Genomic DNA, 25,436 nt, shown 5'->3' on the forward strand with positions numbered 1-25,436 from the left:
GATGCACATAATGCATCTTCCAATCCTCGATGGTCTAACGGTCATGATTTCCGCTTGTCAATCCCACTCGGGAACAAGCGCGGGAGACCTGGGTTCGACTCCCAGTCGGGGAGATTTCTTTTTTGCTTTTGCCTGAGTGTCTTCAGAGGCTGATTCTTGTGCGTCTGCATGCTTGATGATTTCATCCCTCCTCTCCTCGGTTGAACCAGCCGGAATAAGGTTGTGTGGACCACATCGATTGGGTCAGCTACATATAGATACAGTCCCAGCAGTAGCGTCCGAGCATGTGCATAGCCTGCCTGTCAGCATGGATGTATGAATGCAATTCAGCGTTTGGCGCAGAAGCACCATTGATTTAACGAGCAATGACTCGGTCAGGGAAGAACAATACAGGACGAAGGAGATAGTTCCTATGGTTAATCCTATACTAAATCTACTACTAACCCAGAGCCAATACTTGAGCAGATTTAGCACATCTCATTGCGATGTCAACGAGCAACCTTGAAATCAAACCCCTGCATCCAACTGCTAGTTCCGCCAGACCTCTGATCCTTTCGCCCACATCTCTGGGTCTGCCACCAAAGGAAACAACCGAGACTGTCATGTCAGCAGGATACCCCCTGCCACGCAGAAGCGAAAACCTGAACCAAGCACTCAAGGGCTGACTTTGCAGCCTCCCTCCGAGAGCATTCCGGATCAGATGAGATGCAGCATTTTTATCCTCCAAAACGAGCCTTTCATCTGGACTAGCGAAGTTCAAAGTTCTGTGGGACAGTTTTCCTCGACCGGTCAGAACACGATTACACACTGTTCTCAAGTCCACCGACTCAATGCACTTGGACCATCCTTGTCGACCCTCCTCAGTCCCTATGTTCTCCGGCTCGTCAATCCATCGTCCTACCAGTGCTACAACTTCCGCGGTACTTAAGCACTCCCAGAGTCTACTCGAGGCCATTACAATGGAATCACCACTTCCAGGCTCAATCTCAACACTGGTCACAAGTGGCTCAGGGGTGAGTCGCAAGATAGTCAGTCTGGAAATCATCGGGGCATCATCATCCAAGTTATGAGCCCCAGGCAAATTTTGTGGACCTTTTAAGAGTCGGAGGGTGCTTTGAAGCGGCCAGGTTCCCGGCACATATGACCTTCTCCCCTTCACCTACTGCGACGACCCAGTACTGCGCGACAATTACCGGTTGATGCCACATGCAAAACACAATCTTGATGGTCGTAGACTAACAGCAAAGCACATCGCTGGGCGGGCTCCTCCTTGGAGTCACGCGTAGCCCCTGGAATAGAGAAGGTGGTGCGGTATGCAACTCAGGAGCCTTGAGCTGGCTGATTTCCTCCTGGGCTTGTTTCGCAGCCGAAAAAGGCGCGGCTGCTGGGGTGATATGTAAGTCAGGGGCCGTATGCTGAGGAAATTCTTGCCGAGGACGCAATAAGGTGGCCATCCGACTATTGTTCTCAGCCCTTAACCCACGCCGTATGGCTTGCCTCACTGATTCGGCGTCTGGTAATGGTTCCGTTGAGTACCCCTCATCCAGCTCACATGCTACAGAGGGAATCAATAGTTCCGAAAGATCATCGCGCAAGGGCACGTCGCTGCTCACCAGGTCACACAAACTGAGTCAGAGCGGTCTCTCAAAAGGCTGCTTACATGTGGTCGTTGTAGATGCCCCAAAAGTCTAGGGTGCGGCCGCACGATAGCCTCTGAGAGAACCCTCGATATGACTTCCATGGTTCACGCGATAGAGTTGAACAGTTAGCACCGCATGACACGAGCTGAGGACTTATGAGACGTGCTTGGTGAGCACGGAGTCTCTCGTCAGCTCTCCCTGGTTGATATGTAGTGGCAGTCTGTCGGAAGTCGGAACTTCGCGTTTTGGGCGGTTTTGCTCGCGTAGGCCTCTGATGCGTGTCTATAACCCGTTGCTGTCCTTTCGAAAATCAATATGTCAGCAGCCCACTACTGATTAACACACCCCCAATGACCAGTCTCCCTGCTGCAGATACTGGAATCTTCTGCCAGGCGGAAAGTATCCTGTGGACCCCCGAGCGACTGAATACCTTGGTTCGAAAAATGGAATCTGTCAACATCGCTGTTTCGAAGAGCAGAGCAAAGACAAAATAGAGAAGATAATTGATACCAGTAATAATGATGTCGATGGTTGTGACGCTTATGATGCTTCAGGCAAGGTCAGTGGATATTTACCGGACGGCAGGCTACAGTTGCACCTTCTGGAAGCTGCCATTTTGAACCTCATTGTGAGATATTGTGACTGGAAGCTCTATTGGTGATTAAATTCATTTCACGAAATCTGAAAGCGTAGTCAGTTAACAGAAACTCGTCGCATGGTATCTTGTAATAATACTATTCATTATAAGCGAAGTGGTATCCATGTTCTGTATACAGCTTCCGAAGTCAAAATCGGACTTGTATCGCAGGGACTGGATGCTGGATGCATTGCTTGCTGCATTTTCGGTGGCCTTGCTTCTATGAATCCGACACAAAGTCAGGCTAAAGAGCTCAGCCTCGTTAGGCGACTGTCTGATCGAGCAGCGCTCCCACGCACGCAACCATTTTGCATGGCTCGCTCGGGATATAGTGGAGGTCTTCGGAGTAAGGTTCAAAGAGCAAAGCCCCAATGCCAGATATGGGAAGTGCAGTACTTGGTCGGCGGTATATCTTTGCATGTGCGGGGTTGTCAGGAGATCAATCATGATTCCAAAACGTCCGCGTTCTTCAGTCACTGCCTTCATCTTCCTCCACGGGTGTAAGTTCAAGCTGGGTGCTCGGCCCAGCTGCATCACTCGGCCGCTGAGTATTCGAGCCCCTTCTTCTCCGGGCGCGCAGCTCCTGATCAGCCTGTGTGACTGCTCTCTCGCCGACGAACTTGTTACCCGGCCAAGTGTTCTTACACACCGGACAGACTTCAGCCTGCTGAGACCGGAAGAAGTGGCGCATGCAATGATCATGCAATCTTCCCAGACAATCTCGATCACCACACCTTTGACCCTATCCCCAGCGCCAAGTCAGCCTTCATCCCATGCCCCATCGTTACGGCGCGTAGCAGAGACGCAAAACAGAAACTCACCGCAGTGATCAGATCCTTGCACGCAGCACAGAACTTGATCTTCCGAATCCCCTCCGCCTCGTCGTTATATGTCGCAACCAACCACCCCCGCAGCTCTATCAAGCCCCGGGGACTGAGGCTATAAAACCCCTTGCCACTCTTCCCGAACCACCCTTCCTCGACCAACTGCTTCAGCAACGCCTCCGCCTGCGACATCGTCAACGACTGCACCACCCCGCCGACCGCCTGCGAGTCCGGCTGCTGCGTGGCACCCTGCGTCAGCGTCGGCTGCGACTGCAACCCAGACTCCCTCCTCTGGCTGCCGCCGTCCCCGGAAACCTTGGCCAGCTGCAACGCCTGCATGCCACTCACCGCCATCGCCTCGCAGCGGCGCGTGTTATGCGTCTCGAACATCGCATCCAGCAGCCGTTTCACGTAAGCAATCTCGTCCGCCGAGTACGTCGTCGCCAGTTGCGTCAGCGCGTCGCTCGTCGTGTTCACCAGCGCGTACACCCGCTCCGGCGGGGGCACGGCCGTCGTCTGGCTCGGGTCAACTTCTATCTGCGGCAGGGTACTGCGGATCTCGAGGTCGAAGGGCGAGATGGCGTTGTTGGCGGTCGCGATGTAGGATTGTAGTTCGTCCTCGGTGATTTCCTCGGGGGAGACGGGTTGTTTCTCTATCGAGGTGGGGACAGTCAGTATCGCTCCACTGGCTTAAAAGACAGTATAGTATGACTGGCTATACTTCGGAATTGGGACGAGGGTCTGTACCATGCGCTGAGAAGATCGCAGCTAATACGGGTTTGGCTTCCTCGAAGGTCATAGTCGAGCGGCCCATGAAGGCCTGGAGAAAGGCGCGGTTGGTGTCATTGTAATTGTAGGGGCCGGTTTCTCGGACCATCGTTATGAAAGAAGGTTGGGACAGCTTCTGAAAGAGTCTAGGTTCATGGAGGTATGGCGAAGGAATGGAAGTAGCGCTGTTTTATGTTCTTAGGACTAACAAAAGAAAATTGAGGGGACAAAGAACCGCGGAAGACGCGATGCGGCACGCGCTCCCCGCGTTCGGTAGTATTGATTTTGGGGGGAAGAAAGGCTACCCGCCCAAAGCCCCCATGGGTTTCTTTGTTGTAGTGAATACGGACAGGTTTGGGTCTATGGTATGATCATCTCATTCCAGATTAATGCACTAGCATCGCGATAAAGCTTAGACATCATGGTACCATGAAGAAAGACAACCAAGTCCAAAGCCAAAAAAAAAAGAATGGGAATCGAAAATACAAGTGACAATGTCATGATGAGGTTCAGACTTCCCCGATAAACGCCACAAATCGTTATACAGATGATGATTAAGAGAAATGGAAAGAAAGAAAAGAAGAGAAGAAGCGACGAATCCCAAAGCTCATGGACCCTTTTCCCCCACAATGAACAAGCACAACAACCTAGTATCTCCGCCGGGTGGGCTCCGGGCTGGGACTGCGACTGACACTCCGAGCATCGCGTCCCCGTTCCTTCAGCCACTTCTTCGTACTCAACCGCAACTCCCGATCCAGCTCATTACTGGGATCCTTGCGATGAATGAAATTGCAAAAGCCGCCACGGACGCAGCCTTCCCCGCTATTCAACCGACAGCACGCTTCCCGGAAATCCGTCACCGGTGATAACTCGCAGTATATCGGTCGCGCTGCGTACCATCGCGAGTTTAGCGCATCACAGGCGGCTTGTGCGTCTTCCTCGTACTTGAAACGGGCGTAGACGTTGCCAATCAAGTCTTTTGGCGAAAATCCATGCATTAGTCATTTGAGGCAGTCCAAGGGTTTGCGGAGGGAGGCTTGAGAAGGGGGCCAAACATACGGTCATTGTTGTTGTCGCAAACAACCAGCTCCTCCAACTCGCCGTACTTGCACATCTCACACCACACATCCTCATAGAATGCATCAAAGTGGTTCTGCAGCTGACTTGGGTTCATCTTGTTCTTCGGGTCGTAGGCGGGATTTTGATACATGTTCGGCATCAGGATGGTCTGCGAGTACGAGGGCTTGACATGCTTGCGCGAGCAGCGATCGCCGTGTCGACAGGCACCAATCTTGTAGTAGAAGGAGCAGTTGACCTTGTCTTGTTCTGTACCGAAAATGGAGGCGAGGTAGTTGGCCATGGTGTTATGTGATGCGCCGAGGCGATGATCCTGAGAATAGGTAGGATGGCTGGAGAGAAACGCGAGTAGATGCTCAAAAATCAAGCAAGGGAGTGTAAGGGTAAGTGAGAAAGATGAACGCGCGAGGGCACGGAGGCAGAGTTGTTTGTTCCTGAACGGTTTCCCCAGCTTCTCATTGAAGTTTCTGGACAGCTCGAGCTCGTGGCGGTGAGAATGACTAAGCCCGGAGAAGGTTCTGGTGCCTCAGGCTACAATCGCTGGGACCGACTATATAGACTGGCTTCGATATATTATACATACCTACTTGTAATAATGGCAAGTGCTCAGTTATATTTCTATTCTTTTTGTTCTACCCAGTCAGAAAAGGGCCTCAGAGTGAGGATTGCAAGGTGGCTGCGAATTGATTGCGAACACTTTCGTATAGTATTACATAGTTTTTAAGAGGTTAAAACTAGATTGCAACGTAGGGGTTAAAGATAGGTTGAGAATATACATAGAACCTCTGATGATGTTCCTAAATCTCAATATAGAATATCCCAAGATCATGTCTTCAATCTTCATAAACTAGTGCCAACAGTTCCAACAGGAATTAGATCAGTATAATATCAAATTAACTTCGACTCTCTTTCCACTTTGTTCACACCCAAGCCGCTCACATCCGCGGAAGGTTCAATACCCCTCACCATCTCAGCAATAACTTTGCCGGTTCCTAGACTAAGCGAAATGCCCCAGGGGCCGTGACCCGCCGCAACGTACACTCCTCCGGCGGCTTTAATGCTCTTTCCCAGCAGATTGTCGGTGATCTTCCCAACGAAAGGAGTTCCGCGCTCTGAAGCGGGCCGGAAGCACAGCCCTTCGCGGATGACTTCCAAGTCGTCAGTATTCGTGATCTCGTCGGTAGCCTCAGAGCTACCCTTCGCAAGTTTTCCAAGAAGACGGACAGAAACGGCTTTGAGCCTGTCCATCTCCTTCTGCTCCATCGACTTAAGGTAGTCGTCTGCTCTTTCCGGAAGGGGAATATCCCTCGTATTCAAGCCTGCGATATAGACCTCTGCTCCCTGTCGCGAGAACAATTCCGGGCAGAAGCCGCAGTTCGGGGGGTATGTTGTGAACAGGGCCTGGCTCCGGCCCTTGTATGTCGTTTGCTCGTGCTCCACGGTGTACCGTGGGGAGCGTAGAACCAGCGAGTAGCCAGCCAAGGGATAGATGGGGAGCGAAACTTGAGACGCGGGGAACAACTCCTGCAAGACTCGTTGTGTCCACGGACCGGCGCAGAGGATGAGGTTCGAGCAAGCGATTGTAGATTCAGCTTTCGTTTCAAGATTCACAGTCTTGACAGCCGTGATGGATCCATCTCTCCCTTGCAGAATAGACACAGCTTTTGCAGGATTGTGAACCTTGACTCCTCGTTCAACGCAAGCCTCTAGGAGAAATTTGCACAGTCTCAGGGGATCACTAATGACGTTAGGTCATAGTTTTGGTGGAAGTGAAAAGGGGATCACTTACACTTGAGCAGTATCATCATCCTCACTGATCTTCAGCGTCTCGGCCCCATGTTGCTTTGTCAACCACGACGGTGGCTCTGCAATGATTGGCTTCGATCCAGCTGCGGTTTCTGCCCGGCTGGTTCCCGTGCGAAGCCAATCATCCCCACGTTTGCCTCCCTTCTTCGCTGCAACTCCCAGGCTCAGTGCACTGCCTTTCATGTATCCCCATCTCTCTGCGCCGCCCTTCTCGGCAGCTAGAGACTCATGTAGCTTGAATGAAAGGTCACCCAATGGTGCGAGAGAAGGGGCAAACCAGTCCCTGGCCATAAATCCAGCAGCATAGCCGGACGAAGAACAAAAGAGCTCGGAGGAGGAGTCCACCACATGGATGTTCTCTGCAGATTGGCCTTCGGAGAGGTAATAGGCGATGGAGGTTCCAATGATTCCTCCTCCAAGAATGACTGTCGCCATGGTGAGAGATGAAGGTTTTGTATGATAGTTCACAATTGCAGTGTGTATGGGTCAAGTCAATAGCACTGGCTATAGAATTCTATCCCAGGAAATCGATCACTTTATGGAGAATGTCTCCATATAGATCTCGCGGGGAAACCCTAGTCTAGACCAGACCATTTGATAATCTATCGCAACGAAATGACCTTATCAGATACCAGACCGGCTGCTCACCAGGAACCGGCCCGGTGTACGACTATCGTCAATTGCCACAGCCAAATAAGTTAATGAGCATCAAATCAGATGGTGCAACACTGTGAGCATGGAGTTCCCCCGGGCCCCGACTCCGGCCTTGCGCTCCGGAGTGGAGTAACAAGGTTTGGAACCCGTTTTCCGCGGTAAATCATTCTGCCGTTTGCGCTCGGTGAAGTGACCAATGCTATTGCATGATCACGTTGTAGATATAGTAGATAACGCCAGGAATTCAGTTGCAGATTGATCAGGTAGGATAAATGGCAAACTGTAGTGCAAGTAGACAAGATATGTCTTGCGCTGCAGATGTTGTGCATAACCAATGCACCCGTATTCGGTCACTTGCCCACAAAGTTACGGCCGTCTGTCTATCACAAGCTACGGATGATTGAGTTACCAGGCATTGTCAAGTCTATCACTGTCATTGTTGCATGTGTATACATAAGGTACTCATAGTATAGTTCTTAGCCTGGGAGCCTTCCGCCGATTGCCAATGGGCCTGGTGGCAACTCGTCCTGGCCGTTCTAGGACTCTCATACATAGGGTACCGGTAGTACTAATAAACCCGCCTCTTGAATTGAGACCAGCAATCCTCAATTGAGTCAGGCAGGATACAATTGCCATTGAAGACACTCTACTTTACTGTAACTTTCGATGAAAGCCAGAAGATGAGAAATCTGCTCACGATCAGCATCCCCGAGGTCAAGTCATGTAACCCAGGTACGAATCAATGAGAGTAAGAAAGCAGAAGCGAGCCGCGGCGGGCAGAACAACAACCACCCCCACGTTCCCCTCAATTACATCACCGCCCCAGGGATCAGCTTTTTTTTCTCCCGCGGAGTGTCTGCTGCAGCTTCACTCCAATCAGCTTGGCACCCCGCACGTTCTTCTTGCCCTCCTCGTTTCACACCAACCTAATCAGATCCCCCAAGAGATGTCGAGCAAGACCATCATTGTCACCGGTGCCTCGAGAGGTAATTGATGCCCCCGCGAGCCAGTAGCTCCGTCCTGACTGACACATCATCTCTATTATAGGCATCGGCCTCGCCATTGCGAAGTACCTCCTCACTGCGCCGCAATCGCACAATGTCGTCGTGATCGCCCGTAGCGTGGAGCCCCTTCAGAAGCTCAAGGATCAGTATTCCCAGCAAGTCGCGGTCCTGAACGGCGACCTGTCCGACTTCTCCCTCGCACAAAAGTCAGTCGACCTGGCGCTCAAGACCTTTGGCCGTCTGGACGGCATGGTCCTCAACCACGGCATCCTCGGACAAGTCGGCAAGGTTGCGGAAGCCGACCCGGAACAGTGGAAGCAGGGATTCGACGTTAACTTCATGAGCTTGGTCGCATTTGTGAGTCGCTCGCATTAGAGCCTCGAAGCCCTGGGAGAAAGCTAACGCACAGCCCACGACAATCAGGTCAAGGCCGGGCTTCCAGCATTGCGGGAATCTAAGGGCAAGGTCATTTTCACCTCGTCGGGTGCCGCAGTGTCCGCCTACAGGGGATGGGGTCTCTACGGTGCTACCAAGGCCGCCATGAACCATCTTGCCCTGACCTTGGGCGAGGAGGAACCCGATGTCACCAGCATTTCCATCCGTCCCGGGATGGTCGACACCGAGATGCAGCGCCAATTGCGCGAGGACCATGCTACGACACTGGAGCCTCAGGTGCACGCCAAGTTCACAGGAGCCTACGAGAGCGGCAAGCTGCTCAAGGTGGAGCAACCAAGCCATGTCATAGCCAAGCTGGTGCTGGATGCCCCGAACTCGTTGACCGGGAAATTCTTGAAGTAAGTTGTGGGAAAAAAATCTGCCATTGTGTGAAATTCTAACTAACATGCCGTCTCCCAGCTGGAACGACGCCCTCCTGGAGAATTTCCAGGAATAGATCTACACTCGAATCCTGCGTCCACTTTAGAAAGCCAGTTAGCATATACTACTATCAAAGAAATTCATAAAACAAAAATCAAGATAGAGTTGTTTTGATCAGCCGAAAGATGAAAAGCAGGTACATTTTAGAAGCATTAGGTGTAGCACACCTTCATACTTAGCATGGAATGTAGGTTGTTCATCACATAACAGGGGGGTGTAAAAATGGAGAATTGCAAAAGCATACCTTAAGCTATTCTATTGTGGGAGATATTTTACAAAAGAGATTGTAAACAGAAAAAAATTGATTTCATTATATCAATATCTTTGGTATCGGATCTCAAATCGAAATTGCCTAAAAATTCTTCGAGTCAGTCAGTAAAGAATTCCTGAAGATTCTGAGCGATCACAAAATGCAGACTTTGCAAGGATATCAGTAGTCCGTTTGGCTTGGACAGTGTACGTCACCATAGAATGGTCTGATAGGGGCGACAACGATGTTCATCATAGTAAAATAGCAAGAGGGAGCGAAAGGAAAGACGAAGAATAAACATACCATTTATGTTAGTCCATTGTTGTTGTATTTGACCAACAAAGGTTGGCCGGAGCAAAAACTTGGAACAGGAAGCCAAAATCAAGTTTCCTGGTTGTGCGAAGGCACTGTGTGAATGAAGAAGCAAAGAAAAAAAATTTATGCTGCGGCGCCGAATAAAAACCTACGAGGGCGGTAGGATTCTGCCCAGACTGTTAGCCTAGTTCTTCCGTTCCGTGTTCGAGTCCCTCCGCGCCGCCGGGAATTTGGCCCTCACAGCTATTTAGACCATCCTAGTCCCCGCGCGCGGCGGGCGAGCCATACTTCTTGTGAAGAACAGCTTCACCGAGCGCGGGACTACCTCCTACCCACCCCTTTTTTTTCTCTTCCCTCTCACACATCATCTGTCGACATGTCGGATCGAGAGTTCAGTTGTAAGTGCTCAGCCTTACTCTCTTGGCGCAATACAAATACATGCTGACTCGTACAATCTACAGCAAACGACGACCTGTCGCTTCCCAAAGGTATGTGGTTTTAAGGGTCGCGTTGTTTGCGAGGGCGTGGGCGCAAATGGTTTCTTTGTCAACATCGGTCGCGTTCTTGGCCCGATGCAAGCGAATACGCGTTTAGAGACTAACCGCTACGGAATCTATAGCGACGGTCCAGAAAATCATCACCGAAATCCTCCCGCCCTCCTCCGGTCAAACTTTCTCCAAAGATGCCCGCGATCTGCTTATGGAATGCTGTGTCGAATTTATCACCTTGATCTCCTCCGAAGCCAACGACATCAGCGAGAAAGAGGCCAAGAAGACGATCGCCTGCGAACATGTCGAGCGCGCCCTGCGCGATCTCGGCTTCGGTGACTATATCGCCGATGTCCTGGCTGTTGCGGAAGAACACAAGGAACAGTTAAAGGTACGCATGCTCTCATGTCTTACTTGGGATCGTGCGAAAAAGAGAAAAAAACAAAAATAAAAACTGACGCGCCTTTCCATCGCTAGTCCCGAGAGAAAAAGCAGAGCAAGATGGAACAAAGCGGCTTGTCCGAGGAAGAGCTGCTCCGGCAGCAGCAGGAGTTGTTCCGCTCCGCGACCGAGAAATATCACGCCGCTCCGGAGTAAAAAGGCAACGAATTTGCATGAAACATCGTAATGTGGTTTGATCTCATGCTGGCCATAGGAGATCCAGGTTCAGGAGTTTGAGATTCCAGAGGACAGAAATTCGGAGTTTGTTGGTTTGGGTCGTGCTTGGGAAAAGGGTCGGTTATGTATTTCATGTCTCTCGAGGCTTCGCTAGTTTGGCTCATATAATCCTATGTTGCTTCTGGGAGACAAACCAGGAGTGCGCACTTTTCATTGTTTTACACCCTTGCCATATCCGAGTTGTAGACCATGCGGGGGGGGTGGTTTCAAAGAGCCTAAGAGCAACATCATATCGGTATGCAGAAGCCCCGATTGGTCGGTTCCAGAGACGCCGGGACAAAACCACAAATATCCTTCAGTCCAGGCTTGATATTGAGGCGAGTGACCGTATCAGGATTGCGCGGAATTTACTGCACTTTGTATAGATAGTCCGGTCAGTAAACGAAGCACAGACCACGCTCGACCGCGGCGCTAAGCCTCATTGGGTTCTCCGCCCAACCTCCGATTCTAGCGCGCAAAGCTCGCTGCTGCAAACACCGCGGAGAGTCAGTGCCGTGATTGCGACAGTCCCAGGCCTCGTCACTTTGGATCGCCCATCATGCCCCCTTTCAAGGATGAACACATCTTGGTACGTCCCAACCGCCTCCGCCCGTCTGGTCATATATCCGCCATCCGAATGAAGACTACACTTCCACCCGACCGAACTAACACCCATTCGTCCAGATAATTGCGCCAGGCTCGCAGGTCACCCTGGCGCAACTCGGCCTACCAGAATCATTCACACCTGCTCGGTTTCGCTTCCCCACGCGGATGTTCCCTGCTGAGAAGAAGGGTGAGTATGAACCATACAAGATCCGCGAGCGTCGGCACGAGGTCCCAGTCAGCAATGGTACCGAGGCGCCCAAGGAAGACGTGGAGATGAAGGATGCGGATTCCACAACTCAACAAGACACGGTGAAGACGGAGGCCACGACCGAGCAGCCTGAAGCCTCTGCCAATACAGAGCAGAAGAACGAGGAAGCACAGCCGACCGACGGCCAGCCGACCGACCCCGCAGCAGAGAAACCTACGACAACAGAGATCTACTACGAAGAGGACGTGACATCGGATGAAGGGGCGATCTATCCCATCGAGAATGGTCGCATCGTTGACTGGTCATGCTTCTTCGCTCTCCTAACCCATGTCCACAACACCCTCAGTCCTCCTTTCCACACTCCTATCATGCTCATCGCAGAACCGGCCTGGTCCGCACGGGACCGCGAGACGATTACTCAATTCGTCTTCGAGAAATTCAAGACGCCCGCTTTCTGCATGATGGACTCTGCGCTCGCCGTCTGCTACGGCTACGGTACATCAACAGCCACGGTGGTCGATGTCGGGAAGGATAAGGTCGATGTTACGGCTGTTACGGATTTCATTGTCAGCGAGCACGGAAGAGGTCTCGCATTAGAAGGCTGCGGTGGAGACTACATGACGGACCGCCTGGTTGAACTCCTAGGATCTAAGGGCTTCTCCAGGGAGATGTGCGAACAGCTAAAACGAAGCAACATCACCGAGCTTCTCCCTCCCGGTACGCCACTACCCGGAACCGCTGCAACTGCGCGACAGGGCGTCAACCCAGCCGCGTCTGCGTCCACAGGCGCACAAAATGGCAGCGCGAATGAGACTGTTCCCCGCGGTCCGGGTGACGGCACCCAGACCGGAGCTGAGGGCAATGGGGACGAGGAGGATGAGGGCGTTCTGGACGTCGCAGCTATCGTTAGCGGCAACACCAGCGAGTTCCTCGCCAACCGGGAGAAGGAAAAGGCGGAGAAGGCTTCGACCAAGAAGGGCAGTACGGATCAAAACGCCAAGCCTGTCCGTCTGCCCAATTCGAAGAAAGAAAAGGCTACATTCCAGTTCGAAGAGTATGTACGGATAGAGTCAGAAAAGGAGGCGACCAACGGCCCCGGTCGGTACATCCGCCAAACGCGAGAGATTGAGGTCGGTGTGGAGCGGTTCCTGGCGGCAACGCCCAAGCAGAATTCCGGCGAGCGCCTAACCAGCGGCCTCTTGGAGGACATCGCAACCCAAATTCACCATACGATCCTCGCTGTGCCGGATGCCACCAAGCGGAGTGAGCTTTGGGATTCATTGATTGTTGTTGGCAATGGCAGCAAGATCAAGGGTTTGTATTCCATCAGAAGTCAATGTGGCCCTCATACTAATCTTGTCTCATAGGATTCACGGCATCTCTGCTTGGCGCCATCACCCAAAAATACATCCTCTCTCCATCCGCCACTATGTTCACCTCCGAAATCCCTTCCAACTTCTCCACCCCTCTTCCGACAGGAGGAACCAACACTCCTGCCCCCTCTGGCCAGCCTGGTCCGATGAACCACCCTGCTGGTCACGGTGTCAATCCTCTCCTCGTCGCTGCCACACACTCCAACAACCCGGCGTCCTCCAGCATGCCCCCCGGAACTCCATTGATGGATCCCACATCGATGTCGCACCACCACCGGTCCACAGGGCACTCCCAAACCCCGACTTCGGTCAAGACGCTGCGACCTCCGGAGTACTTTTCCGAATGGAAAGAGCAAGCCAACACCAACGCACCCGGGGCAGCTGGTCCTGGCGGTCCCGGCGTGGCGAGTGGTGGCCACGGTATGGAGGAGGCGGTCTTCCTTGGGGCCCAGGTCGCATCCAAGGTCGTGTTCGTGCTCGACCAGGGCCTCAGCAAGGGCTTCATGACCCGGGTAGAGTATAACGAGAACGGCCCGTCCGCGATTCATGATTATGTCATGTGATAGCCCTATGAATTTGTCTCGGAAAGGGAGTTTTTTTTATACCTGAAATACTCGAATAATTGTTTTTCACCGAGGGTTTTCTGTACCTTTACTACATGACTAGCGTCTTGACTTGTGAAAATTAGAGAGAGAGAAAAAAAAAAGACAAGAACAGGAAGGCTATCATCACTCAAGCTACGGAGATTGAGGCTGTAGTTTGATCTGATCCAACCCACGATTCAGGGTAAAGTGTATGTACAAGGGTGCTTGCAAGGCACCAAAATGGGGCATCGTAAACATTCAAGCTCAAGATTTGACGAGTTTTCGTATGCCTGGTCTAGCCTTTGGTTTGGCCCTCCAACAGATGAAAGCAAAAGGTTAGATAGAATCCACACTATTAGTACGGGTATATCCGTATCAGTCCAACACTTGATACTTCGACCACAGCCGCTCCAAAACAACTATGTACATGCATACAACATCCTCTCCTCTCAATTCATATGAAGAAAAACGAACCCACCCCCCCCCCCCTCTCCCAAAAAAAATCCAAAACCCAATGGGCCTACCTAAGCCCCCGACGGACCCAGATAAACATCCACCTCAATCTCCAGATTCTGGCCCTCGAACGGCAACGCCTCGATCCCCAGCATCGTCCACGTCGGCTGGTGCCCGGGACACCACTTGCGGACCTCGTCCACCATCAGCCCGATGATCGTCTCCCGGGTTTGGGGAAGGTTAACGTGGTAGGTGCGCAACTTGGTGACCAGCTCCCAGCCGGTGGCCACCTGGGCGCGCAGCTCCGGCCGGGCCCGCTCCAGCGCGTACAGGATCACCTCGTTGATGTTGGCGAAGGCCTGGGCGACTTCTTCTTCGAGGGTGGGCGGGATGGTCGTGGAGGTGGGCGACATTCCGGCTTTGGGGGGGGAGGGTTAGTTTGGCTTGGGTTCGGGAGTGGATGGGAGGAGGTATGTGGGGTGAATGACAAGGTTAAGTTGGAATTGGAACTGACTCTGTCCGGCAATCTCCATTCTGTCGCCGGCAATGCAGGCTTCGGAGAAGCCATATTCGTCTTGGAAGTGTTGGCCGCGGCCGGGACGGGAGTAGCTGGGGAGTTTGGGGGGCATGATGGGTGGTTTGGGAGAATAGGAGACTCTAATGACGAGGTCTAGGGTTGAGCTTGAATATTATGGGAGACTATTGGGGAGAGTATGGGGGAGTAAGATGGGAGACGGTGTTTACATGGGTTCATAATCGACTTGGGAGAGGGGAAGGCTAGTGGGGGGTTAATAGTGTTAGGTTGGTACAGTCAGAGATGCTAATTTAGGAGGTGACATGGGTGTAGGTATGGATCAGATTGCCAGGGGCATTGAGTGATGCTTGGTGAACTTCAGGCTTGAAGTTGTCTGGTCAGCTCATTTTTCTGCTACCGGTAGTAGCACTAGAGACTTCCAGTGTCGTCCAAATTGGCTCCCATTTTCACTTGCACCCAGTAGAGGTCAATATGTCAAAGTAGCAAGTGACAAGGGAAGAATAACTGTAATGAGGCTTTGGAGCATGTTAGAGCTCCACAGATGATAATATAACATGCAGGACAGACCAATCTCAGTGCTTGTCTTATGCTCATTGTAACATTGCGAGCTGAACTACAGCCAATAGCCTACTCCTGCTTAGCCGGGATAGCCATGTCGGTCACGTGGATCACTTATCTAATCCTGCCTCGTCGCCACCCGTTCCTGGGGCGGGCGGGCTTATCTTGCGGCGAGACACTCATCCTCTTCCCGACAACCACTTATTCTTTCCTAACTATCATCACATCGTCACAATGCCGCGCGCAGAGGCTGGAAGTACGAAAGCGATCAGTAACAAGATCAAGCAGAAGGGTTTGGGCAGATTGCGATGGTACTGCCAAGCATGTGAGAGACAGGCAAGCGATCCCCGTTCACTCTACTCAGGTAGACTATACTGACTCTGACTGTTCCAGATGAGAGACGAGAACGGCTTCAAATGCCACGTTCAGTCCGAAAGCCACGTCCGTCAGGTGCTGCTCATCGGCGAGGATCCGAAGAAATACATCGAAGACTACAGCAAGCAGTTCATCGATAATTTCCTCAGTCTTCTGAGAACGACGCACGGAGAGAAGGAGGTCAACGCGAATCAGTTCTACCAACAGATTATTGCAGATAAAACGGTGAGTTTTTCCTTGAAGGGGTGGAAGACTATCGGGGTGGGGTGCTAACAATTTGGGCCAGCATATTCACATGAACGCTACGAAATGGAAGAGCTTGTCGCAGTTCATCGCGCACCTCGGTCGCGAGGGTCTTTGTCGAGTACAGGAATCTGAAAAGGGGCTGTTTGTCGCGTACATTGATCGAAGTCCGGATACAATGCGCCGCCGCGAGGCGCTGGCGAAGAAGGAGCGGCAGGATAAGGGCGACGAGGAGCGGGAGCAGCAGCAGATCCAGGAGCAGATCGAGCGCGCGCGTCAAGTCGCCGCAAAGGAGGATGAGATTGATCCGGAGGTTAGAAACCTGCAGCGGAAGGAGGGCGAGAAAGTGAAGCTGAATATCGGGTTTGGAGCGAAAACAAATGGGGACGCGAAGGCCGAGTCACCGGCAACGGCCACTCCGGCCGAAGAAAAGGACCCCAGTGCCTCGTCGGCTTCTCCGGAGACCTCCGCGGCTGCTCCGACGGCGGCGGCGCCGAAGGTGTCGTTGTCTTTCGGAGGTGGCAGCAACAAGCCGAAGAATGTGTTTGCGACGGCGGTGAAGAAGAACCCTCTCGCAGGGAAGAAGGGTCCCGTGAAGGAGGCGCCCAGAAAGATGACGGAGCAGGAGCGTATCATGAAGCAGGAGATGGAAGCAATGGAGCGCAAGCGTATGCGCGGGGCATCCGGTTTCCCGGATGCTAAGCGCCCGAAGATCTCTTGAACGCAGGGCGGTCTGCTACTATGACTGGGTTAAGTTGGAACTTGAAATCCTCTCACATCTCTCTCCGCTGCCGCGCCTGGACACCAATTTCACGCGAGACCATCGGTCCTCGTCCTCTGGCTTGTCTGGGTCTCTACGTCGCGAGGGCTTCTGCTTCATTGGTGTCAGGATCTTGCAGGAGCGCTCAATCCATCGCCGCGGGAGACCCGGACGGCATCTCCGCGCTATGCGCATCTGATGCGCTACTAGACAGCAGCTCCAGGCGAGAGCGACGGGTGTCTCCAAGCGAGAGCGACTGGTGTCCCCTTTCGATCAGGACTTCTCGACCATGGCCTCGAGGAATAAAGGGATTGGGGTGGAGGAACATTTCGATCCGGGGGGCGGTAGATGTCCCTTGATAGCTTAATTTCAATCATCTACCTATGCTACCGGGCGGGTAAAATTTATTATGTATTCTTGTCGACGTTCTTGTGTTATGTTGTCACGTGATTGGTGGCTACTTCCCTTGCCATCTATCAGTTGATTCTCTGCATCAACCAATGTGGTTCAAAGCACCGATCCATTTATGAGGCATCTGGTGGTAACTTCGCCTCGTTGGTATATCTTGTCTGTGCCGCATACGATGGAATATTATTGTGGTTGCCATGCTCGTATATTCTTCCATGGTCCCACCTTGTGAGCATGACATCCCTAGATGAGGTAGGAATATATAACCCAACATGCAGCCCACCAACCACCAACCACCACAATATTCAATCCTAGACAAAACCACCGATAACCCACCCACAGGGTCACTACTCAAAGATTGCAGCTTCTGATTAAGTACACAACATAGCCCAGTGCATTCACCAGCACAGTACACATCCGAACACTCGAAACTGCAAGTCAAGAAGATGTTTCGATTATGCTAGTGACATCAAAACATAAACGCAAACATTGAGTCAGAAAACATAACAAGCCCGGGTGGTCTAGTGGTATGATTCTCGCTTAGGGATTCCAAACCCAAGCATATCTGCGAGAGGTCCCGCGTTCGATCCGCGGCTCGGGCCTTGATTACCTTTTTTATGCTTGCCCTACTAGCCTCATTGATCGCGTCTTGAGGTTTTTTTTTCCCCCTTCGTATCATTGATTCGCCTCCTCTTATCCCAACCCACACCCACAAATACGTGATTAAAGGCATGGTATGGTGGCTGTACACCAACGTGCGCCCGCCCTTCACTCGACTAGAAAGGATGACAACACCTCGAACCGGGTTTAGACCATACGAGATACAAGATGAACTGCTACCTTCCTTTACAGCCTGGCTCTATCCTTTTCGATAGATTACTGGATCACCCGGTATCTCAACCTCTGAGGGGATCATACATCAAACTGAATATTATGATTAATTGCAATGAGGTTATGTATGTCTTCTGTATGTACGTCGTTCGCGTGCCTGGCATCTAACCGAGCACATAACGATAGAAGGGACACGAGCAGGAAGAAGAAATAAGACGGCGAAAAGGATACTAGATATGCAAAAAACCAACCCGTCATTTACGTAGCGTAGCTCGTCTAGCTCCGATGTCGGCCAGACTGACCACCAGAAAGACTCATTAGCTCTAGGCCCCTAGGGTGCCTCGACAACTAGAAGCGGGCTAACGTGGCCTTGTCGCGTGCTGTCAGCGACCGCTTGCTCGCGGTGCTCGCCTCGGCAGTAGAGTTGCCGTTCAAGATCACCCACTCGGCCACGGTTGCACCCTTAGTTGTGTTCGCACTTGCCTGGTTACCTGCTATCAACAGGGTGGCGAATCGTGCACCGCGAACAGGCTCACTCAGAGTGATAGTCGTGGTGTTGCCACTAGGGATAGAGACAGTGTTGGCCTTTTCGATAGCGGCGCTGTTGTAGGGACTCGACTGGGTCACATCGGACAGCTGGGCAATGAGACGGTAAGACGAGGTGGAGTTGCCGGAAGCAGCGAAGAACTGTGCAGGCCGCGTGATGGGCGCATCGTGGAAGATGATGCTTAGATTCTTGGGGGGAGACTGGTACCAGTCAAAGTAGAAACCAGTTACACTGTCGGCGGATTGCGTGTTGACTGTAGAAAGGGTCACGGTGATCGAAGACAGATTTCCAGAAGAAGGTTGCCAACGAGTCGAGGTGGCACCATCAACGGCGGAAATAGGGAACTGACCAGGCTCATAAGCGTCAGGCGAGTAAACCGGATGGCACTGAACCTGGTTGCCCGGAGTGGTGTTTATGGACCCAATCTGACGGTTAGGGATTGTCAAAGACCCGAAAAGAGGAAGAGTGTAGCTAGCCGTGGTGTCGCTCGTAGACAGGCCGACCTGGACGGTGATACCGGTGCTGTTGAAGCGAACATCGGCCGAAGCCAGAGGTGTCACAGAAGAGGAGCGCTGCAGAGTGGTGTGGGTGTAGTTTGACCAGGCGGAAATTGGCCAACCGCGCCAGTAGAATGTCCGGTAGGTGATATGCGGGATCTGGGGTGGAGGGTTGGGATCCACGTGGAGGATATCATCCGGCAACAGACGCAGCCCCAGATAACCGAATAGCACGACCTGGTTAGCACCACCGTGTCCAGTCAGGAATGGGAACGCCGGATGAGTGCCACCGTTAATACTGGCATCATCGATCATCTGCTCAGAGAGCTGATACCAAGGGCCTCGTGAGTAGGGCGCATAGGAATATTGATGGTAGGTGTAGGCGGAGCAGCCAGACGGAGAAACATCACTGGCGGCGATAGAGAAGATAGCATAAGTCATAGCTGGGCCATCGGCGGATTGCTTGTTCGCATACTGCACCAGTTAGCATACCCCAAAATGGCATGGTAAGAGACCACTTACGTAGTCGAGGTCCGTCAGCGAATTCTCGGTGGTATAATTGTCAGACTCGTAGGCAAGGGGAAACGTGTTGAGTACAATATCAGCCTGCTTTACAACGGCCGATCCATTCATCGAAGTGTACTCCAAGGTTACACCATTCTCGCGTAGTATCAAAACATTCTCCGCAATCTCATCCCAGGTCTCATTTACCTCCAGCCCAAATTGCTTGCGAAACTGGTTGGCATACTTCAGGGTCTCGGCAATAAGTGGCATGGTATAGCCACCGGCATCGATTGAGTTGGCGTACTCGTCCTAAAGGAATCAGCTGAAATTCGTATGATGTATCTTGCAGACTTACCGGATCGGTCATATTAGTCAATGTGAATGCTGACCCGTTTCGCTGAACAAGGTCTCCGTAGAGCGTGGCTACCGAATCGTAAATCGGGAAAAGATAATGGCGAAACCATTCCGTGTCACCACTCGTCACCCATTGATTGATCATTGCCAGACCAATGTCGCCATTCAGATGGTACTGGTAATCCCAGCACGGTCCCGTAGCAGTACAATTTCCGAATCGACCGCTCGTCCACGGATAGATAGCCGCAGAAGAACTGAAGGAGGTCTGGTTCTGTGAGCCTGCAAACGCAGTCTTGACATTGGCCTCGGCTTGATAGTGCAAGGCAATGCGGTAGTTGGTGTAGCGTTGTGCTGACTCGGGATGCGACGTCACCAGTCCAGGTTGCATCCACAGATCCGCATCCCAAAAGATCTGGCCAGCATAGGAGTCCGAGGTCAGGCCACCGACAGCGCAACTGTCAATGTTGACAGGCATTCCACCCGTGGTTGCCAGTGTGTTAGGACCTGCGGTGTTCTGCAGCAGATAATACGTGTTGGTAACAGCAATAATGGCCGAGTCAATGATGTGGCGGTCCGCAGGTAGCTTGCCAGTGATAGGGTCATTGAAACGATCGACAGCGCTCTCATGCAGAATCTCCGCCCATTCTGCGACGTGCGATTGTAGCGAGCGGGAGTAGCCCAGAGCCAGCCCGGCTTGAGCAGCAAGCTTGGCGGTTTCGCGGGTCGCCAGGAAATAGTCTGTGGAGGCTGCGCCAACGAACTTGGTGACGCGGACGGCCTCATTGGCAGTGAAACGAACGTTGACTGCCTGAGCAATGGAGGAGTCATTCGTGTGTACGTAGGGCTTATTGGTGACGAGCGTTCGAGAAGACAGATCGACATTGTCCGAGGCATCCAGAGTGGCGTAGATATATGCAGTGACATTGCTTACACCCCATGGCCGCACAGCAGAAAAGATGGCTCCTTCGTCCTCGCCCGATTCGACAAAGTCGGTGCGGACAGCCGAATATCCATCCAACACGTTGACAACCGTTGCGTTTCCATCGGTTGAAGGTACAATTTCCAAGTCTACCACAGCCTGGTTGACACTCAGCTTATGCGCGAAGAGCCGATAAGTGATAGCATAGGATCCTTTGTCGCCGGCAGGGGTCCAGGTATAGGACCAGGACAAGACACCAGCCTTGTAATCAAAGGTTGACTGAAAGTTAGTGATAGTCCGATTGTCAACTCCTGCATCAAGGTAAGTGTCGTCACCCAGGTCGAGGATTAAGCCACTCCAGTGTGGAACGCCGCTGATAACACTATCGCTGCCATACTGAGACAACCAGGGGAAATTGGACTTATTTGTCAATGGCTGACGGTCCCAGAAGCCAGCAATGGTCGCAAAGGACTGGCGACGGGAGTACAGTGGCCATCCGCTGATCACATCACCGTTCTCCTCCGAGTCCATTTCGAAGAAGGGTCCTACATTGGCGACATTGATGCCTATGTAACCATTGGCGATCGAGCCTCGAGATTGAAATTGACCCTGGTCGACGGTAGTAGTCGTGAGACGCCAATTGTCGTCGTCCCAGGTGACACCCGCGAACCGGGTTGGGTAAACACCGGAAGCATTATTGCTCGATGGCTGAACCAAGTCACGGCCACCGTAACGATGGAGAGCGGAGGCAACACGAGCCTGTCGATGGGGGGCTCCCTCAACAGCAGCAGGGAGAGCCAATCCCAAAGACAATAAGTTCACCAGCGACTGGGTTCATTAGTTTCCTAGCTCGGAAGGGAGTGTGTGTCTTTGGTATCTGTGGGGTAAATACCTTGAGCTGCATCTTGCTGCGCCGGCGGGCCGTCACAAGAGAGAGCAGTGAACCCGTGCGGAGATCGTATCCGACAGTACTGCAAGAGCAGAGCAGAGGAAAAGGAGAAACGCAGCGACGCGAAGAATGAGAATTTAAAGACCAAGCTTAGACAGACAAAGTTCCTGCGATCGGAGATTTGGCTGCGATGGACGATCCACCCTCGTGTCCAAGTGTGGGAATGCCAAGGTCGATCGGCTGCACGAAGGTGAAACTAGGAGAATTGAGGCGACTTAGGGGAAGAAGACTAAAGATAGATAGACCAGACATCGCGCAGAGAAGAGAAGAGGGGAATTGAGGGGGATTTAAAGCAAAAGATGACGGGGAAAGCGACCCGGATGGGTCGATGGGTCAGGGAGTGAATGAATCTTGGGCATGTTGAACATACTGAGGGGAAATCGGGGGGAGAATGGGAGAATTCACTTGGAAGTGGAAGCGGAAGCGGAAGCAGAAATTGATGGCGTCAGTGACAGGCACCAAAAGTCCAATCACGGGGATTCCAGCCAGTCATCTGAGAATGTGGGGAAGCAACAGCCACCGGCTCTGTCCGGGGACTGGGAATTGAGGCCACTAATTGGATAGAGGACCCATTTTGCCTAGAATTCCAAGGTCAAAGAACGAACTTACTTCCTGCAGTAGAAGCAAGGTTGGCTGGGAATCCTGGGAATATAGTTACCCGTAATGACACCATGCTGAGCTGTACCTTGGTATAGTTGAGGGGATGAAGAGGGAACAGACGAGCCAACTCAGGGTCTTGCGGGGTAAGAATCCGCAGCCACCGCAGCCACCGCAGCCATGTGTTCGGCTGTGGCTGGTGGCCGGGCGGCGGCGGCGGCGATGGTGGTTGCCCCGTTGGATATTGACTGCCTGGATAAACAACAAATGAAGAGAAAATAATATGAAGCTCTCGCACACAGTTCTTCTATTTCCCACCGTATCAGCATGTGTCACCTTCCTCACCAACATGTCTCCGTACCTCGCGGTCGCCATCTTCCATCCTCGCTATGGCAACTTCCAGCATTGGGCCCTCCATCTTCACTCCGACACCGAGGATCACCTGTTCGAAGTCGACGGGGAACACCCAGGTTTCACCAAAGCCACTTCCCACGTCCACCCCCGGAACGTCCCCATGTACATCCAGTCAATCAGGGTCTCGGACATTGGCAACGTGGACATCCCCACTATCCAGGCTGTCGTGGACGCCGCCCTGGTAGACAACGAGACCCTCGAGTGGGACTGCCAGGACTACGTGCTCGAACTCCTCGAGGGGTTCGAATGCGAGGCGGTCATTGATGATGATGACCCCGATTATCTCGAGGCAATCGAGATTCTTCGCAGTAAGCGGGGTCCGATCCTATGATCCTCGGTCCTAGCGTGCAACGGTGTACAAAGAACGGAGGAACCGACAAAGGAAAGGCACCCAAGATCAGATTGATCCATCTACACATCGCGTCATATTTCGATCACTTCCTGGTGGAGATAACAATTCCGGTGCATCATACTCGCATCAAAGCCACCATTCGCCTCCATGCCTCCCCTCGTAACGCCTGTGCTGTATCCCTCGTCCGCTGCATCGCGGACTGATTCTCCACCGCCCGCCGCAGCAGAAAGTGTAGGCACTCCTCCGTGGAACCCCAGGCCAGGCACTTGAAAACCCCGGGCTTCGCTTCCGCATGACCTCCAGCAGCGACCATTCCCAAACTAACCTCGTCCGCCATCCCCTGCAGCTGACCCACCTCGACAGGAATCGTCCTCCGGCCTTCCCTTTGTCGTTGTTGGTAGAGAGTGCACGCCTTGGCTACACTCTCCCCATTATGCGAAGCTACGAACAGTCGCACTGTAGGAAGATCCTCCGGCCTCTCGGATCGAAGCTCAGACCCTGCCCCTCTCGAGATGGAGGAGAAGCGATTTTCAATCAGCGCCCTCACAATTCCGTTATAGTTCGCGTCTGTCTCTTCTTTGGTGTCCCAGATTCTGTCCCGCTGATCATGCGCAATATACGCCCCTCGGACCAACTTCACACCTACCCCCCAACCCTCTTGTCGCGCTAGACGCAAATGGCCAGCAAGGATGTCAGCCGAGCGCTTCAGATAGGCCTGGTAGGTATTCAAAACAACGATCGGGGGTTCCTTCTGAGGCGTCTCGGAACTAGGACGGTTGAACCTCCTCATTAGATCCACCGCCCAAGAATCAATCGCCGCTTGGAACACTTGCTGCTCCGCGTCGATCCATAGCCGGGATTTCTGCGCTGCTACGGCTTCACATATCTCATGGATGGCAGATGCGATCTGCGGCGGAGGATGGGGATCATTCCGCGTGAGTGAGTGAACCGCCAGCGGACCAGCGCCAGTGAATCTAGTTAGGGGTCATACGTCAGCAACCAAATCCCTCGGTGTAACTTAACAGCCCATCCACCTAGCGACGGAGAAATGCATACTTAACAGCCAAGTAGTCTCCCTCACCCAACATCTTCAGAGTGCGTAGATTCCCCTCTTTCCATTCATTGACCGCCTGTTCCCACCGTGCCTGTTGTAGCTGTCCCTGCAGCACCGCGGCAGTCGTTTCCTGATGAGAGCTCTGGCTCACATGTGCGATCGACTCCCTGGCGTAACCCAGTATCACGCCCTTGAAGCCCAGCCGTTTCATCTCCCGGACCGTCTGGCGAACTTCGATCTCGTTGGTCCCCGCACAGAAGTGATCATAGATGGTGCGACGGAGGAGATAGTCCATCACGGCATTGGAGGAGGGACGCAGCAACTTGAAAGGGGAGTCAACCAGCAACTTCATGAGCGACAGACAGGGCGTCAGCAGAGGCGATGCCATCACGCTGGTGAGGAACAGAGACCGAAGGAAGGTTCGGGTCGGGAGGCCGGCGAGAGGGGCGGCCGATACAGACGAGGGCTGCGCGGCGGAGGTTGTCGTCGTTGCAGGGAAAGAAATCTCATGATGATGGTGATGATGCGCTGCATTTCCGGTACCACTCGCTGTCGGTACCGTACTGGTTGCCGCCTTCGTCGGTGAGGATCCCGCTATACGCGAAGTAGTAGAGGTCGAGATACAGAGCCTGTGATAGAACACTAGAGGATCCGGCCGCGGCCGCGAAACGAGATGTAATGCTCGAGCTTTCATTTTCACGCACAAAGTCCTACGAACACAATCACAGAGAGCCAGTCAGTAAGCAGAGGAAGGAGTCCCCTTTCAGCCTATATTTATACCCATGCGCCCTTACGATGACCGCAGGGTGGGATTGATGACCCCTTCCATGCCACCTTTCGGCTCGAGATTCCCTCCGGTGGACCCCCCGATTGGCTTCCGTCGAGGCGGGATCGTCAGCAGTTGATCTCCCAAAGTTTATTTATCGGTTCAGCTGCCCACCAGTGCCCACTGCCCGCGGGGTGTTCGGCTTCTGCTGCCGCTTGCTGGACCACTCAGCATTAATGTACCCAAGGGTGTTATCAACTTTCCAGTGTTGTTAGTTCGTGAACTTATCTTCGGTTATCACCCGTCTTAAAGCGGGGAGGGAGGGCTTGACCGCACGACCTTATCAATGCTGATCCTTTTGGCTGAATGTGAGAGAGTAAAAGAGTAAGGTAGTAAACAACTGGGAACAAGACCTCCAATCATCAAGTCATCTCGCCTTGAAACCTTGAAACCGAATTCTCAAGAATCACAAATTCTTGCTTCACTCGTTCCATTGCTGTTAATGAATCCCTTAGTCAGGAGATAAACAATGACATAAAATAGGTAAATCGAG

General features: G+C 52.6%; 11 protein-coding genes and 2 non-coding genes across 13 annotated transcripts; 7 read left to right on the plus strand and 6 right to left on the minus strand.

The window, feature by feature from the left end:
- The first annotated feature begins 23 nt into the window (after positions 1-23).
- Positions 24-113, plus strand: ASPACDRAFT_t186. The gene has a single exon. It is a non-coding gene; the product is annotated as a tRNA-Asp (tRNA).
- A 2,633-nt stretch (positions 114-2,746) lies between these two features.
- On the minus strand, positions 2,747-3,978 carry ASPACDRAFT_30807 (non-structural maintenance of chromosomes element 1 family protein; the record flags this gene model as incomplete). Its single annotated transcript, XM_020199762.1, has 3 exons — positions 2,747-3,019; positions 3,099-3,754; positions 3,849-3,978. The coding sequence occupies 3 exons, from the start codon at positions 3,976-3,978 to the stop codon at positions 2,747-2,749; spliced, it is 1,059 nt and encodes a 352-aa protein (XP_020055189.1).
- Positions 3,979-4,305: 327 nt separating this feature from the next.
- On the minus strand, positions 4,306-5,351 carry ASPACDRAFT_79634 (zinc finger CCCH domain-containing RNA-binding protein). The gene is made up of 2 exons (XM_020205459.1): positions 4,929-5,351; positions 4,306-4,845 (listed from the first exon to the last, which is right to left on the minus strand). Exons 1-2 carry the CDS (start codon positions 5,227-5,229, stop codon positions 4,517-4,519), a joined length of 630 nt encoding a protein of 209 aa, XP_020055190.1. The 5' UTR covers positions 5,230-5,351; the 3' UTR covers positions 4,306-4,516.
- A 377-nt stretch (positions 5,352-5,728) lies between these two features.
- Positions 5,729-7,469, minus strand: ASPACDRAFT_1871329 (NAD(P)/FAD-dependent oxidoreductase). Its single transcript, XM_020197968.1, has 2 exons — positions 6,736-7,469; positions 5,729-6,684 (listed from the first exon to the last, which is right to left on the minus strand). The coding sequence occupies exons 1-2, from the start codon at positions 7,185-7,187 to the stop codon at positions 5,835-5,837; spliced, it is 1,302 nt and encodes a 433-aa protein (XP_020055191.1). The 5' UTR covers positions 7,188-7,469; the 3' UTR covers positions 5,729-5,834.
- Positions 7,470-8,324: 855 nt separating this feature from the next.
- ASPACDRAFT_79635 (SDR family oxidoreductase) lies at positions 8,325-9,401 on the plus strand. The gene is made up of 4 exons (XM_020205460.1): positions 8,325-8,392; positions 8,454-8,767; positions 8,834-9,204; positions 9,266-9,401. Exons 1-4 carry the CDS (start codon positions 8,353-8,355, stop codon positions 9,300-9,302), a joined length of 762 nt encoding a protein of 253 aa, XP_020055192.1. The 5' UTR covers positions 8,325-8,352; the 3' UTR covers positions 9,303-9,401.
- An 808-nt stretch (positions 9,402-10,209) lies between these two features.
- nctB (negative cofactor 2 transcription regulator complex subunit NCB2) lies at positions 10,210-11,168 on the plus strand. Its single transcript, XM_020205461.1, has 4 exons — positions 10,210-10,249; positions 10,313-10,339; positions 10,471-10,730; positions 10,817-11,168. The coding sequence occupies exons 1-4, from the start codon at positions 10,228-10,230 to the stop codon at positions 10,934-10,936; spliced, it is 429 nt and encodes a 142-aa protein (XP_020055193.1). The 5' UTR covers positions 10,210-10,227; the 3' UTR covers positions 10,937-11,168.
- A 349-nt stretch (positions 11,169-11,517) lies between these two features.
- Positions 11,518-14,012, plus strand: ASPACDRAFT_79637 (putative chromatin remodeling complex subunit (Arp9)). Its single transcript, XM_020205462.1, has 3 exons — positions 11,518-11,585; positions 11,681-13,124; positions 13,178-14,012. The coding sequence occupies exons 1-3, from the start codon at positions 11,556-11,558 to the stop codon at positions 13,744-13,746; spliced, it is 2,043 nt and encodes a 680-aa protein (XP_020055194.1). The 5' UTR covers positions 11,518-11,555; the 3' UTR covers positions 13,747-14,012.
- Positions 14,013-14,249: 237 nt separating this feature from the next.
- On the minus strand, positions 14,250-14,849 carry ASPACDRAFT_1857346 (RidA family protein; the record flags this gene model as incomplete). Its single annotated transcript, XM_020197541.1, has 2 exons — positions 14,250-14,638; positions 14,735-14,849. The coding sequence occupies 2 exons, from the start codon at positions 14,847-14,849 to the stop codon at positions 14,292-14,294; spliced, it is 462 nt and encodes a 153-aa protein (XP_020055195.1). The 3' UTR covers positions 14,250-14,291.
- A 698-nt stretch (positions 14,850-15,547) lies between these two features.
- ASPACDRAFT_53061 (putative C2H2 finger domain protein (Kin17)) lies at positions 15,548-16,652 on the plus strand (the record flags this gene model as incomplete). The annotated part of the gene is made up of 3 exons (XM_020202688.1): positions 15,548-15,649; positions 15,707-15,913; positions 15,975-16,652. 3 exons carry the CDS (start codon positions 15,548-15,550, stop codon positions 16,650-16,652), a joined length of 987 nt encoding a protein of 328 aa, XP_020055196.1.
- Positions 16,653-17,609: 957 nt separating this feature from the next.
- Positions 17,610-17,701, plus strand: ASPACDRAFT_t187. Its single transcript has one exon. It is a non-coding gene; the product is annotated as a tRNA-Pro (tRNA).
- Positions 17,702-17,984: 283 nt separating this feature from the next.
- treA (alpha,alpha-trehalase treA) lies at positions 17,985-22,093 on the minus strand. The gene is made up of 4 exons (XM_020196447.1): positions 21,644-22,093; positions 19,834-21,579; positions 19,497-19,787; positions 17,985-19,448 (listed from the first exon to the last, which is right to left on the minus strand). Exons 1-4 carry the CDS (start codon positions 21,653-21,655, stop codon positions 18,279-18,281), a joined length of 3,219 nt encoding a protein of 1,072 aa, XP_020055197.1. The 5' UTR covers positions 21,656-22,093; the 3' UTR covers positions 17,985-18,278.
- A 405-nt stretch (positions 22,094-22,498) lies between these two features.
- On the plus strand, positions 22,499-23,078 carry ASPACDRAFT_1857349 (uncharacterized protein). Its single transcript, XM_020197542.1, has one exon. It carries the CDS (start codon positions 22,581-22,583, stop codon positions 23,040-23,042), a length of 462 nt encoding a protein of 153 aa, XP_020055198.1. The 5' UTR covers positions 22,499-22,580; the 3' UTR covers positions 23,043-23,078.
- On the minus strand, positions 22,993-24,981 carry ASPACDRAFT_121587 (putative proline oxidase Put1). Its single transcript, XM_020196448.1, has 2 exons — positions 24,120-24,981; positions 22,993-24,037 (listed from the first exon to the last, which is right to left on the minus strand). The coding sequence occupies exons 1-2, from the start codon at positions 24,503-24,505 to the stop codon at positions 23,179-23,181; spliced, it is 1,245 nt and encodes a 414-aa protein (XP_020055199.1). The 5' UTR covers positions 24,506-24,981; the 3' UTR covers positions 22,993-23,178.
- Positions 24,982-25,436: the final 455 nt, after the last annotated feature.

Source organism: Aspergillus aculeatus (assembly GCF_001890905.1).
Source record: "Aspergillus aculeatus ATCC 16872 unplaced genomic scaffold ASPACscaffold_10, whole genome shotgun sequence".
Taxonomy (NCBI): Eukaryota; Fungi; Ascomycota; class Eurotiomycetes; order Eurotiales; family Aspergillaceae; genus Aspergillus; species Aspergillus aculeatus.